The sequence below is a fragment of the Gigantopelta aegis genome, chromosome 8 (assembly GCF_016097555.1).
Source record: "Gigantopelta aegis isolate Gae_Host chromosome 8, Gae_host_genome, whole genome shotgun sequence".
NCBI lineage: Eukaryota > Metazoa > Mollusca > Gastropoda > Neomphalida > Peltospiridae > Gigantopelta > Gigantopelta aegis.
Window position 1 is genome coordinate 12,510,401 of NC_054706.1, and position 15,968 is coordinate 12,526,368.

The 15,968-nt window shown below is 38.8% G+C and overlaps 1 protein-coding gene across 3 annotated transcripts in view; it reads right to left on the minus strand.

Moving 5' to 3' along the window:
* The window catches only part of LOC121379067 (filamin-A-like), a 69,402-nt gene that overhangs the window by 12,505 nt on the left and 40,929 nt on the right, over positions 1 to 15,968 (minus strand). For 2 of the 3 annotated variants that reach the window (XM_041507531.1, XM_041507530.1), the window contains exons 3-8: positions 8,645 to 8,773; positions 6,972 to 7,145; positions 6,051 to 6,209; positions 3,791 to 3,994; positions 2,638 to 2,790; positions 1,139 to 1,267 (exon numbers count right to left, since the gene is read on the minus strand). In XM_041507531.1, the coding sequence (XP_041363465.1) occupies positions 1,139 to 1,267; positions 2,638 to 2,790; positions 3,791 to 3,994; positions 6,051 to 6,209; positions 6,972 to 7,145; positions 8,645 to 8,773 (948 nt within the window). Of the gene's footprint in view, positions 1 to 936; positions 1,066 to 1,138; positions 1,268 to 2,637; positions 2,791 to 3,790; positions 3,995 to 6,050; positions 6,210 to 6,971; positions 7,146 to 8,644; positions 8,774 to 15,968 lie in introns of all 3 variants that reach the window. The other variant, XM_041507529.1, reaches the window with a different exon arrangement.

Sequence of the window (15,968 nt, forward strand, 5' to 3'; positions counted from 1 at the left end):
CAACGAGTGATGTGTGAAAACCATATTTTCACGAATTGCGAAGTAATGAGTGAAAATATGGTTTTCACACATCACGAGTTGACATAAAACTCGTATTCGGAAAAAACACCATGAAACGATCTATTTATTATATACATCTTTCCTAATTTTTGACAATATCTTTCGCTTTTTAGTAATAGTTTTCGCTTATTCTATCGAAAACGCGTAACGCCATGATATATTTCTTCCTATGAACTTTTCCAGAAAATTTACTTGACCATAGACCATTATCTTTATTAACATTTATTTAATAATACTGCCGTGCAAACATACCTGACAAAGCGATCCTCCAAAAACCAACAAAAACAAAATTAATCGAACGCCGTTAATTTCTTACACTTACACTCAATGACACTACATTGTGTCATCATTATTTAGCTTCGTATTCAATTAGTTTTAGATATTTTATCGTAATTGCACTTCGTATCCCTTTTTTTATAGGTACAGTTGTTTAAATTACATTTTTTTATTTTTCAAATACGATCAGATGCATTGATAATCATGAAATTTAAATACGAAGAAACGAGACAAAAGGAGATAATTTAATCATGCACTTTTAGAAAAAAGTAAATACCAAATAGCTAAAATACAGTGAAAATATGACTTTTCCACCAGATATCACTTTTATGGTTTCCGTAGATCTATATATTTCATTGCTATGTATATAATAAATATGGCTATTGTTGCTGCCATCCCACAAGCTGCTACATGAAGTTGATTCAGGTAAGTTTGGATGCATAATGTGTCTGGTGCGAGCAGAAGTGTGATTGGCACGTGCGGATGAGACTGGCGCGTGCAGATAAGACGAGTGACCTGCAAGAGCATTCCGATATATTATCGTGCCGTAGTGGATACAGGAATCGTTGGATGCAGAATATTGACGATGACACCACTCACCGGGAATGCATAAAATAAACTGGCACATTTTGTTCGGTTCGACTGCCTGTGCGGATTTCATTTCACGGGTAATAGTTTCCCTAAGGCGTCCAGAGGGGCTTCCTTCCGCGGCAATCAAAAATGGACTCCCTGTAAATGAACAGCAATGTTAGGCGATGTAAGTATGGCAACTACTACTGTTACAACAGAGCTGATGCCTTACCCGGCAGCTGGAGGATGAGCACGCACTGGTCACCCACCGGGTGTGCCTCGGCAGCCTTCATTTCCTTGACGACCGTCTCTCGGGTTCGACCGGACGGATCTCCTTCAACACTTACAAGGAAAGGACTGCCTGTAAGGACAACAAGAGAGCAGAAAGGTGCAGGCGGGAAAGAAGGAGATGGTGGTGGTGGTTGTGGTGGCAGGTGGTTGTGGTGGCTTAGGTCAATTAGTGGGTTTTGGTGAACTTACAATGGATGTCCTGCTTGTGGTGAATTGGCGGAGTGTGTGTGTGGTGTGGGGTTGGGGTGGGAGGTGGAGGAGTGTCTGGATGACTGTGGTTAAATTAGATTTTGATGTCTCAATCAGATTATCCATTCAACCATTCCATCCGTTCAGCCATACATCCAACATATTCATGCAATTGTCCATGAACCATACATGCAAAGCATCCATACCCCAATCCATCCAACCATCCACCCAGACACCCATCCTTTCATTCATGCATGCATGCATGCACGCATCCATCCTTTCATCCATGCATCCATATACCCATCCATGCACCCATCCATGCACCCATCCATGCACCCATCCATCCATTCATCCATCCATCCATCCATCCATCTAGCTATATCCATCCATCCATCCATCCATTTATTAATTCATCCATTCTTTCATACATTTCTTCCCTTCTTCGGTCATCTCTCTACATCAAATAATTAGACAAGGATCAGGACCAAGATCAGGATAGGATTTTAACGTGCTTGTGTCTCAGTGGAAAATGTCAGTGGATGGGACACGTTCATTGTAGGCACAACCTCTGATTTGGCATCACGTGTGTTCATAGAAAGTGAGTGGAGAGAGAGTGGAGATATACGTGAGGTGGGTGCAAAAATACAATCATGTAGGTTCTGTAATTATATAATAAAGTAAAAATGTTAAAATTAAAACAAAACATACATTTTGCAACTTTATAACGGTATACATAGGAATATTAGATCATTATCTGAATGCATGGTCCATTGCTCGAAAATAAAATAATGCATGTACTAATACCAAGTATAAATACGTCTATATCATTATGCATAGTTCACGGATCAAAAATTCACTCCAAAGGCCTTGTTCTACTTAAGCGTTTTACGCTGCGTTGCCACACCGTGTTTTACGCGCCGTGAAACGCTCTGAAGTGATCCTTTTGCTTTTTAGTCACTCCGTGGTGGCTCGGTGTATTTTTTTACGCCAAGCCGTGGTAGAAACCTTTTCATTATGACATCATTAGAGCAAACGAAGCGGTTTATCACAGCGTTTTAAGCGTCGTTACAGTACGGCGTAAAACGCTTAAGTAGAATCAAGCCTTAATTGACAGTCTCGCACAATGGTACGCACATTCACACGGATCTACGCAAGTGAAACAACAGTTCTGATAACAATCATGATAATGTCTGCGTTATAACAATGGATGAAGCCACTACAAAACAACACCTCGGAAACTGATTCACGTACCTTGGATGTGGTCATCAGCAAACCTGACATTGAGGATGTAGATCCCGGGTTCGTGGGGCGAGTAGTGAATCGTGTATTTCCGGCCTTCAACGTGAACGCAGTCGATGTCGGACCTGTGCGGTCCTTCAATGGACAGTCCGAGTCCTCCGTAGCCTAGTCAAGAAAGCATGAATTATAACAACTTTATTGACAATGAATAGTGGAGCTGATATGTACACATTGTGAGAACAGTTAGATTAGTTTTATAATGAGAATGACATCATAAATAAAAGTACACTACAAAACAGACCGCAGATAAGAAACTGGCATAAGATGCGATCAACATTTTCGTTTTAAGACTGCAATTGCACATGAATACTGAACACCAAAAGAAACGCGAATATAATGTTTAGCTGTCACATTAAATTTTGTTGATATTTTTAGAGAAGAGATTAAAGGGACATTCCTGAGTTTGCTGCAATTTTTAAGATGAGAGACTTTTTGACGACTGTAATTACATATCAAATATATTTTTCTGTATAAAATATTAGTGGCTGTATATTAAACCTGTTTCTGATCGTTCTAATATTTGTACTAGGTTAAATTTCATTTTATTTCCTAAAACGATTTTTTCGTACGTGCGAAATTATTTGAAGACAAAATCCAGTTTGGGCTTGTTACAAATATTAAGACGACATTGAATATACAGCCACTGATATTCTAAAGAAGAAAATATATTTACTATGTAAGTTTAATCGTAGAAATACTTTATTAGTCGGAAACATCTTACAATGCAGCAAACTCAGGAATGGCCCTTTAATACATATTGAGACACAGAAGAATTACAGGTTGACATACCGTTCATCATTTCACAGAATTGAGGGTTTGTAATTAAGCAGAGTTCAGTCTATTTATCTTTTGCATTAGTGCACCACGACTGGCATATCAAAAGCCATGGCATGTGCTATCGGATTTGTGAGATGGTGCATATAAAATATCCCTTTGGGGAAAATGTACCGGATTTCCTCTCCAAGATTATATTTCAGAATTACCAAATGTTTGACATCCAATAGCCGATGATTAATAATCAATGTGCTCTTGCGGTATTGTTAAACAAACCAAACTAGTAAAATATGTTCAATTATTGAGAAATAGTGTCTTTAAATGAAAGCACCTGCTCCAGTCGTGTCAATAATGAGCTCATTGCTTTTGTTGGCTGTGGCCTTGCTGGTGGCGCCACTGATGCTGACCTTCCCGGCATGCCCCATCTCCTTGTCTCCGACATGCACCTTGAACGGACTGTTTTTGATGTGCTTCTCTCCGCGGTACACGCTGATCACGAAGTCGCCCTGCTCGTGAGGAGTGAACGATGCGATTGCTATACAAAAAATAATACCTTAATAGTAATGGCTTTTAAAAATAGTTTTGAAAATATAAATCATATGCGGAAGCAAGTAGACATTTGAGGGGGGTGGAGAGGCTGACCGAGATCGAGGACACAGAGGTTTTAGGGGCTCGGGAGTAAAATTTTATAAAAAATGCAAATTCCTACATTCTACAAGTAAAATTAATTTCTGTCTTAAGATTTACTACCAATCATGTTTTGGATTCAGAATTATTGAGACTCCCCGGCCCCCCACCCTGCTCCGCCGTGCCTGAATATACCGATGAAACGAAATAAGGCATCCTACAAATACTAACAGCAAAGAGCGATTGCATTGATCAATGGTGTTTTCTATCAAGTGTTCCCTTATTTTTGTTCTATCAGTATATGTACTGAAACCAGTTGTTGCCAGTAAACCTACAAACCTGCTTTAAGTTGCCTATTAAGAGTTTCTAAAAATTTCATATCAAAGCATATATATGTTTATGATCACAAATCATTATTACAATGGACGGTGTAGGCAGAAGGCAGTTGCCCTCCCGATCTCGAAAAAAAGACGAAAATGTGCACTTCGCATTTTGTTTCCAGCTGTAAAGTCCTCTAAATTACAGTGTCCTTAGTTTTGTTACTACCTCCACCCCCCTTTAGTTACTTCCAGCTAGTCATGCCGAAGTGAATGAATGCTTCTAATACACTTTATACATTTGAAATACACTAGGGCCATGATTCCACAGCTAATTTCCCGGGAATAAGATCCCATAAAATCATAATGTTATGTGTTTGTGATCATAAATCATTAACGAAAAGCCAATGAACATGTTTATAACATACTAGTATCTCAATGTTTAACAGCTGAAGCTCCTTAAACGAAACTATAGAAGAACCTGTCTCTAACGGACATCATTTCTGAATAAAATTAGTCATACACCTCTATATAACGACCACCTTCATTTATAAAGAAAACATTTTCTTGAACACGGCCATTATAAATATATGTGACTATTATGAAAATGTATATGTTTGCTGTCCTGTTTGATCTCAGTAAATGAATGGGGAAAAAACTCACATTAAAGACGCACATCATTTTATCCTAAATCATATAATGGCAATAAAATACCCATTCAGCGCCTATTAGTTCAAATCACTATAGGAAATAAGCTGTTTACAGCAAATTGTTTGTGGTAGTTAAGTATAAACCATAAGACGTAGAATAATGTTTATTTGTGTTCCTGTGGTGCCGACGTCATGTCAGTAAGACATTATAGTCTTCTTGAAGATGTAGGAATGAAAGACACGAAAAGGAAGGTTTGTTTTATGGTGTGCTATTACGTTATACACATGTCGGCTATAATAATTAATTGATCTGATCTGATGCGGTATAGCGCCCCTTAGAACTAAAACGATTAAATACGTACATTTAAACATTCACAAAATCCCCACCTGTTTTAATTTGTTTAGAATCTGAAAAACATGTTCTTATTCACTGTATTCTTTATGACCATATTAGATCCTTTTAAAAGGCGGAAGCTTATATAGCAAACACTTATAAAATGTTATTAAATATAAAATAGCATTACTTTAAGCTATCTAGCCACAGTTAAAACGGCCAAAGTTGGCTGCTTTACACTAAATCAAGGAACTGCACATTATAGTTTAAGAGGCACCGTTACGAGCTCAGCGGCGTAGGCATAAATCTCAAGGAAATCGTACACCTTTCCGCGAAACTTGGTACAGTTGTTTTATGGCATAGATATTTACAGATAAGAATAAACGCAACTGCAGCTCTGATCGTGGCATTGTTTTGTTTTTCTTCAATAAATCAATATGCTTCTTTTTACTTAACAGTTGTTATGTATTATACTCCAGAGGCTAAAAAATTTAAAAAATGAAATGATTTTCATCAAAAAATAAGGGTTGCAGATAAAACATTGCTTAAAGCTCACAACTGCCTCCTTACACCCAATTTTCTTTTGCACGGGACTTTTAAATAACGCGTGAAGCTGTGAACGTAATCTCATAATAGTACATTGAATATTCGAAACGTTATTACCAAGTTCGCCGTTACTGAGCTTCTTCAAGATGCACGGTTCAGTTTGACCCTTGGGGCTCTTGATGGTCCCTACGAGATCCACAATGTCGGCCTCTATCACCTTGAGCGAGTACTCGCTGCTGTTACTGATAGAGAACTGGACTCGTTTTCGTCCTTCACCTAAAATAATAATTGATATCTCCATTCAATTCGTTAGCTCTATTATTCAGATTAAACAATATAAATAAATGTTTGTTGACAAATCCCCAGCACAGTGTTTTGTGAGAGACTTAACATAGGGCAATTGCGAAATTACTTCCTTTAATTTACACATCATGGGATGCGGGTCATGACTGAATATCTCCGCACCCTTCCAAAAGACACACGGCATTTTGTGGACGAGTGTCTCTACCATGAGCTACATTAGTAACTCGCACCCCAACCCTATGAGACATGTTACAATATAGACCTCTCCTTTTCTTAAGACTTTCATACAAACAAAATACGTATGTCCTGTGATATACCTAGCATCTCAGACAGGAACGTACTTAGCTACATGGATATTCAGTAAAAACACAATCGAGTTTCAGTTGCTGTAAAAAGAGTGCATTATTACTCTGAAATATTTCAAAAGTTGAAAGAGCATCGTCTCCAATTGCAGATGTAACCTTGAACTATTCTAGGTATGAACACGTTATCCAGTATAAAATAATAATTCCAAATATTCCTGAATTACTGCAGAAAGTCTCACCCAATATACATACATCCAAGGGTACAATAAAATACATGAGAACCATTATTAATAGACAATTATTAAGAGCCAAAGATAAGTAAAAATATGTCCACCAGATCACTTCTTGCATTTAGGAACCATGAAGGACCTTGATTTACGAATACTGGCCTGAAAAAGAAAACCCGTAGAGTGAGACCGTTACTACGTACCGGATACCTTGGCGTTGAATGGCGAGTCTTTGATATGTTTCGACTTGTACTTGATGCTGATGTTGTAGGCGCCTGGCTGCATGGGCACGTAGGTGACGTGGGTGGAGCCGTCGCTCTTGTCGTCCCGCTTCACGTCCACCTTGTTAGGACCCTCGATACCAATACTGATGTCTCCTGTGTGAGTAGAAAAGAAAGGGGGGCAGTGTTAGGTTAACCACACCCCAGCACATTTTGAACTACGGCTGTTTAATGTCTAATTATATAGTTATTTCGACATTAGGGAAAAATAGATAGAGAGGAGAGGAGAGAAGAGGGTAGGGGAAAGAGATAGGAGAGGGAGACAGCAACAGAGAGACCGAGAGACAGGCAGAATGAAAGAGAGACAGAGCGAGAGAATACCCGAGAAGCAGACAGAGAGAGACAAAAAAGACAAAGCGAGAGAGAGAGAGAGAGAGAGAGAGAGAGAGAGAGAGAGAGAGAGAGAGAGAGAGAGAGAGAGAGAGAGAGAGAGAGAGATGAATGGAAAGGAATGTGTAGCTAACAAACCCATTAACAACATTCACTATTGTAATACATAGTATTGGACACTTATGGACTAGTACCAAATCTGTGAAGACGCGTACTTTTACATAATTCAGAACACCCATAAACCTCTGCCAAAACCTTGATAACATACTTGTTAAGTACACTCTATTACAAAACAGTGCAAAAATAGTTAGAACATCAATCTAATACGATATACTTGTATTAACTTATTAAACAACAACCGGGAACCTATCTTAAACATCTAAAATACAACAAAGCCCTCATCAGCCACTACCAAATCTAAAAATGTAAGTAAATCTAATACTCGTTTACGTACTACATAAGATTCAAGAAACACTGTTAAATCTAACATTCATAAACCACTGTCAGATCTAACATTCATGAACCACTGTTAGATCTAACATTCATGAACCACTGTCAGAACTAACATTCATGAACAACTGTCAAATCTAACATTCATGAACCACTGTCAAATCTAACATTCATGAACCACTGTCAAATCTAACATCCACGAATCACTGTCAGATCTAACATCCACGAATCACTGTCAAATCTAACATCCATGAATCACTGTCAAATCTAACATCCATGAACCACTGTCAAACCTAACATCCACGAATCACTGTCAAATGTAACATCCATGAACCACATGAACCACTGTCAGATCTAACATTCATGAACCACTATCAAATCTAACATCCATGAACCACTGTCAGATCTAACATCCACGAACCACTGTCAAATCTAACATCAACGAATCACTGTCAAATCTAACATCCACGAATCACTGTCAAATCTAACATCCATGAACCACTGTCAAATGTAACATTCATGAACCACTGTCAAATCTAACATTCATGAACCACTGCCAAATCTAACATTCATGAACCACTATCAAATCTAACATCCATGAACCACTGTCAGATCTAACATCCATGAACCACTGTCAAATCTAACATCCATGAACCACTGTCAAATCTAACATCCACGAATCACTGTCAAATCTAACATCCATGAACCACTGTCAAATGTAACATTCATGAACCACTGTCAAATCTAACATTCATGAACCACTGTCAAATCTCGGGGGGGGGGGGGGGGTGAGGAATCCCAACATGTTTACGTACTGGCTGTTCCTTTCTGGGCGACAACAGTGAATTCCGTTTCTTGTCCGCTGGAACCGCCCACCAGCCCCTGGCCGAACGCCGTGACGAACCCGCCATCGATCGCGTCCACCACACAGGAGAACGGACTTCCTGAAACAGAATGTATGAATTAATGTATAACGACACAACAGCACAAAAATACACATCGGCTATAGGATGCCACAAAAGGTAAATATATGAAAATATTATTTATATTATAATTATGTAAAACCACAATGTAAGACCTGAAACAGAAAGACATACATTATCAAATTATGTCTGTGTGAGACAGTGCTATGCATAATTAAAGCCACTGACTCTAGTTTCCAGGATGTGTACCTGAGGTGCGTGTACAGTAAATATCACAGGGAGGTGTGCAAAATGTCTAGGACGTTCGGGTCATGCACTCCGGGAAACATATTGAAAAACGAAAATTAGTTTGAGGCAGGGGAAGGGGGGGGGGGGGGGGGGGGGGGGGTTCCGATATCCAAAACCTCCATCTGCAAACGCGCCTGTATCTTTTCTCTTTTACACAAAGATGGCCAGGAACACATTGAACATGCTAAGATCGACAATGTAAGCAGAATGTTATTATTTGCACTACTTTTAATGGCATCATTGACATGTCAACTTTCCTCTCTGTGGGAAAGTGCATATAAAAGATCCCTTGCTGCATTAGGAAAACTGTAGCGGGTTTCCACTAATAGCTACGAGTCAGAATTACCAAATGTTTGACATCCAATAGCCGATGATTATTGAATCAATCTGCTCTAGTCGCGTCGTTAAACAAAACAAACTTTAACTTTAACTTTGACACGTCAAAGATCTTCTATTCCCCTGCTGGAGGTTCGGTTAAAATGTGTTGGAAATTGTGTCAATTTGGGGAAATAATGCTTCCAATTTCTTATAAGGATTTGATTGTGCATGTTTATGTGACAACCATTTTATCTTTGTAACAAGACTGATATTTAGCATTTTATACATATTAAGATATTTCTTTAGTTCTTTTCCTCCACAATGAATGGAACGAGTAAATGAAAACGTTTAACGATTTCACGATGTTAAGTGTTTTCTTGAATATTAAAAGTAATGTGTCTTTTTTTCATTAAATGTTATCAAAGATCTTTTGGCTCCCCGTATCGGACGTTATATAAAATAAGGATAATAGTATATCTAAACATACATTCCTGGTGTGTATGTGTACGTGTGTATGTTTGTGTATGTATATATGTATGTGTGTAATGCACTGTGTATATAACAGTGTATGTGTATGTGTATGTGTACGTTTGTACGTGTGTGTATTTGTGTTTGTATGTATGTGTTTGCGTGTCTGTATGTGTGAGTCTCTCTGTCTATGCGTGTCTCTCCCCCCCCCCCCCGCTCTCTCTCTCTCTCTCTCTCTCTCTGTGTGTGTGTGTGTGTGTGTGTGTGTGTGTGTGTGTGTGTGTGTCACCAATCAGGGATTGAGATGAAGTTGTCAAAGAGAGCCATTTTCTTTGCTATAAATGAAATCGTGTTTCATTTTTCAAATGTTTTTTTTTTTTAAACTAGGGTCCTCAGAATTCGAACACCCATGCCTCTATGATAATCCGACAAGGCTTACCTTTCATTTAAGTTCGTAAACACCTCAAATGGGGGTAGGGTGCGGAATAACGGACGCTGCCCTACCAACCTTGAAGTGGTAGTCAGAACATGCATCGACCTCCCTCCCCCCCACCACCACCAGTTAAAAGACGAATAAATATCTTCCCGCCCCCCAACCCATTGCTGGCATTTTCCGAAGCAAATACGGCTGTTTCAGCCAGAAAATGTCGGCATCATTAGAAACCTGCAGCATACCTTGCGGGGCAATCTGCCGTAGAATCATAAGCGCAACTGCCAGAAATAAGATGCAGTTGTCCCAGAAAAAACCCACCAACTTGTGTTATCAGCTAAAACAAACACATCGTTCAACATTCCCCTACCAGGGCCGTACCTATTGCGGGACAAGGGGCATGCTTCTTCAAGGAAAGTACCAAACTTATGCCTTTTTAGTTTAAAAGTGACCTTTATATCTAGTTGGAGAACAAAATATATCTTTGTGCCTTGATAACGGGGTTTTCCTTTCTGCACACCTCGTGTTATTATAGGGGCGGTACATCCCTGTCTATCCCCCAAATACAACAGTGTAGACTAAATGCTGCCAATATGTTTAAATGATATGCCACGGTACATGAAAAGGCGGAACTGTGAAACGGCTCACCTGTTCAATTGTATTTTTGAAAGCTATTTAGCGTATTGTTCTTGGCAGAGCGCTGCACGGTGTAAATAAGGTCTTTGGTGGTCCCCAGAGTGTTCTAGGGGTGTACTATTGCCGTAACAAAAACCCTCCGTAGAAGGGAATTATTGTAAACAAAGACAAATATTTTACGGGTAAAATTAATTAATTATTTTACCCACAGCTCTTTACACTGTGGTTTTACATTAATATATATTAATAATATTTCCATATACTTACCATTTGTGACACCCAATAGCCGATATGTATTTTTGTGCTGGGGTGTCGTTAAACAAACATTCATGCATTCATTCAAATTAATTATTTTAATAAAAAATTTTTTAGATGAAAAGTGAAACAAAGGAAAACATTTAAAATTAAATAAATAAAAAATAAATAAATTAATTAATAAAAATGATTAAAATTAAAATGCTCGGGCCGAGTCTTAAGACCGACGCCACACGATACAAGTGTCTCATACGAGAGTTAAAATTAACGTTTGTTTTGTTTAGCAATAAAACGAGAAAAAAAAACTAATCAGTTGAAACCGGCCTCGGTGGCGTCGTGGCAGGCCACCGGTCTACAGGCTGGTAGGTACTGGGTTCGGATCCCAGTCGAGGCATGGGATTTTTAATCCAGATACCGACTCCAAACCCTGAGTGAGTGCTCCGCATGGCTCAATGGGTAGGTGTAAACCACTTGCACCGACCAGTGATCCATAACTGGTTCAACAAATGCCATGGTTTGTGCTATCCTGCCTGTGGGAAGCGCAAATAAAAGATCCCTTGCTGCCTGTCGTAAAAAGAGTAGCTTATGTGGCGACAGCGGGTTTCCTCTAAAAACAGTGTCAGAAGAACCATATGTTTGACGTCCAATAGCCGATGATAAGATAAAAAATCAATGTGCTCTAGCGGCGTCGTTAAATAAAACAAACTTTACTTTTTAATCAGTTGAAGGGATCCACCGAAGTGGTTCGATCCTGTGACACAAGCACCTCAAACGAGCACTCAGCCGACTTTGCACAGCAACTGATGACATCGTAATGTTAAGCTGGGCGCACACTGCCCTTGCGGGCTGCGGTTTTTGACCAGCGCCTTATTCGCCGGCGTCATTTACAAACGCCGCCGGCAAATATAAAATTATTTTGATTTCTGCGGTCATTGCTGCGCCAAGGACCGCCGGCATGAAATCACTGCGACATTGCTACGGCGTTATCTTTAAATAAAAGTATTTAATACATGGATAGACATCCCCCATCCCTTTAGCACGAAATCACATTCCTTAGTCATCTAGATAAAGCACGATATAGTGTTAGGGCGGCACCTCTAGTGAATTTAATGGAACAACATCAGATTTGTTAGTGTTCGTGCATGGGGTTATTTCTATACAGTCTACACTCCCACCTGCAGTGCTGTGTCAAAAACTAATGGGTTTTCCTCCGTGGAAACATGCGCAGTCAGAATGCGTTTGAACACAAGATTCCTTGTGTTCGGTAGAAGGAAAAAAACCTGTTCTAAGTCATTATCGCCGACAATCGACAGCTGTACTTAGAACGGAAATGCATACCTTTATACCTTTGAATAACAGGGGCGTAACCAAGGATTTTGTTTTCTAAAAAGGTGCAGTTTGGAATGTACTTTATATACCCAAGTATTCAGAATAGACTTCATATATTTCATTCTGGACACAATTTGTTTAATTTTGTGGTGTTGTTGGGTTGTTGGTTTTTGGTTTTTTGGTTTATTTAAAAATATCGACATATGAATACAAAATACGAGTACAATATAAGGTAAATAGTTTAATGTATTTAACAAGTCTCAAGAACACTTAAGAAAGAGTCCAAATATGACGCCTCTTTTGAGTTTGTGTCCAAGATCAAATGGACCTCTCCGTTCCATTGCTGTTTGGCACTGGTGCGGTAAAAGAAAATTTAATGTTCCTCGAAACAAATTGGTGAAAGTAGCCAATCAGATATATATTGTCATAGGCGTTCTGTACACACTGGGTCATTTCCAACATAATTACAACGAAATGCAGATGTCTGCTTCTACAGTATCTCAGAACAGACAATTATTCTATTTTTTCTACACACCGGATCATTCTAAACAGAAGTGATATCAAATGCAGATTTCTGCTTCTATTGTTTCTCAGAACAGATGATTATATATTGTGGGTTTTTTTTTACAAACTGGATCATTACAAACAGAACTGCTATCAAATGCAGATTTCTGCTGAAGTCTGTTGTTTCTCAGAACAGACAATTGTATTTTTGTCTACAATGAAGATCATTCCAAAGAGAACTACCATCAAACGCAGATTTCTGCTTCTAACGTCTTTTCTTTCAAAACAGACGATAACACTGAAAAAAAACCTGGATACCGGATCACTACAAACAGAACTGCAATCAAATGCAGAATTATCTCAGAACAGACAGTTACTGTTATACTATTTTCCCCCTACACACCGGATCATTCCCCACAGAATTAACTCAAATGCAGATGTCTGCTTCTAATGTCTCTCTGAACAGACGATTATACTATTTGTTTCCCTACACACCGGATCATTCCCCACAGAATTAACTCAAATGCAGATGTCTGCTTCTAATGTCTCTCTGAACAGACGATTATACTATTTGTTTCCCTACACACCGGATCATTCCCCACAGAATTAACTCAAATGCAGATTTCTGCTGGAGCAGCATTCCATCGTCGTCCTTCGCCACGCCTGACAGATGTTGAGTCAACGCTTCCTGGCGCTGTTTCCCTGTCTTGTTTTACTATCTCTAGCAAAACAGAACGTGCTGCAGCGGATCCACAGTTGTTCTGAACTCAGTCGACCCACACACAGTGATGCGTTAGTTAAGAGTTCCCTGTGTTGGTGGTGTAGTGGCTGGTAGGTTCGCATCCCGGTACCGGCTCTCACCCAGAGAGTTTACCGACTTAATGGGTAGGTGTAAGGCCTAAATACCGACGTCTCTCTTAAAGACATTGATCACTAACTGACTGTCGTGGACAGATAGCCCACATAGCTAAGACGTGTGCCCAGGAAAGCGTGCTTGAACCTTAATTGGATATTAGCACGAAAATAAGTGTAAAAGGAAATAAGTTTTGTTTTGCAGGAGTAGGCCTCCCTTTATTTCATATTTTTGACATCCAATCGCCGATGATTAATTAATCAATGTGCTCTAATGGTGTCAGGGGGTGAGGTGTCAATCACTGAGTTCACTGATGGGGGAGGTGTTAATCAATGAGTTCATTGATTCGTGGAGGTATCAATCAAGTAAACCATCGCACCCTAGACGGGCGCTCTAGCCACTAAGCTACACTCATACTTGGCATATTTTGGCGATTATTTGTTGCAAACGATTTTTTTTTCTTCAAAACTATGGGACTGGCGAAGAAGCGAATAAAAGTTAACATCAGTAGCATACTGTGACTATGGGCTCAGGTGCGTGTGGAGGATTATTAGCAGGAGAGGGAGGGGTAGACAGTGGCAAACGAACTTTTTAGGGGTCAATTCGAATCATGCTACCCCGGAAAATATATTGAAAAAACAACAACCCGTAAACATTTGCTTGAACAGGATTAGGTTTCGAGCTTGCACACGCGCCTGGGGCGATTCCAAATTTGATCAAACCAATGAGGACGAGGCTCATTAAAAAAAATACCACCAACAGAATAAACGTTTATTCAAACCATGTATACACAGAGGAAAAGCTAAAGCTAAACGAAAAGGCATGAAATAATAATTACGATGCCTCCCGATCACAGACTCACTGAACCCAACGCGTTCAGCTGTTCTCTGTTGTATGTAATTAATTGGGCAAGACACGGGTAATGTTGGTAGTTTACCAGATGTCTAATAAACACAGTGATGCAAGTACTGGCGAAATAATTAAAGCTGCAGTCACTCAACCTATAATTATAGATTTTTTTTTAAAATTGGTTTTTTGGTTTAACGACACCACTAGAGGACATTCATTAATTAATCATCGGCTATTGGATGTCAAACATTTGATAATTCCGACACGTAGGCCTGCCTTTACAGGATTAGGCTGTCTCTACTACCTTCAGAAAAATCTGTTAAACTACAATCTGCCAACCGATATCTCTTGTAAATTGTTTAGCACTCTGGTTGAACCTGTTGCCCTATAAGGTAGTGAAGTATGGGGTGCAAATTATATATCTTTAAAAAACATAGACACATTTCTGCCTGAAAAACTGCTTTTAAAATTCTGTAAACATACACTACAAACTACCAAGAATACCCACAATTGGAGTTCAAGAGCTGAACTTGTCTTACATCCTATTTTAATATATGTTGTAAAACAAATGGTGAACTTCCACTCCCATATGCAAAAAAACTAAAAATATTCTACTGCAGTATGCTTTTAAAGAAAGCATGGCTTTAGAAAGAAAGAATATTGGTTGGCTTCACAAATTACATTCATTTATCGACCACTTAGGTCTAAACAGAAGTATTATTAACAGCCCAAACTATCTAATAAAGTTATTAAAGAATTTTTATCAAAAACATTTCCAAAAAAGTCTAAATATTACAAAAAAGACAAATAGCACTGGCAATAAAATGAGAACATATGAAACTCTCAAACAAGAAATATACTTAGAACCATATTTAATTCACTGCTTAAACCCAGATCATAGAAAACATTTCTCTAAACTCCGTCTTAGTGACCATAACTTGAAAATTGAAACTGGCAGGCATACAAAACCATATACTCCTCTTGACCAGCGTCTCTGTGATGAATGCAATATCATTGAAGATGAATTTCATCACATTGTACTATGTAAGAAATATAAGTATCAGCGGTCAAAGTTATTTCATTTTATCTCCAACAACAACCCTTCATTTTTAAATATGACACCCAAAGAGCAGTTTATTTATATTATGAAAAATCAGGACCCAGCCAACATAGGTGTTATTTGCAAGTTGGTTTTCCAATATAATGAATAGACTGTAGTAGTGACATACATGTATGTGTATATATGTATGTAAAAATATAATCATTAATTGTTTGTTGATATTGCA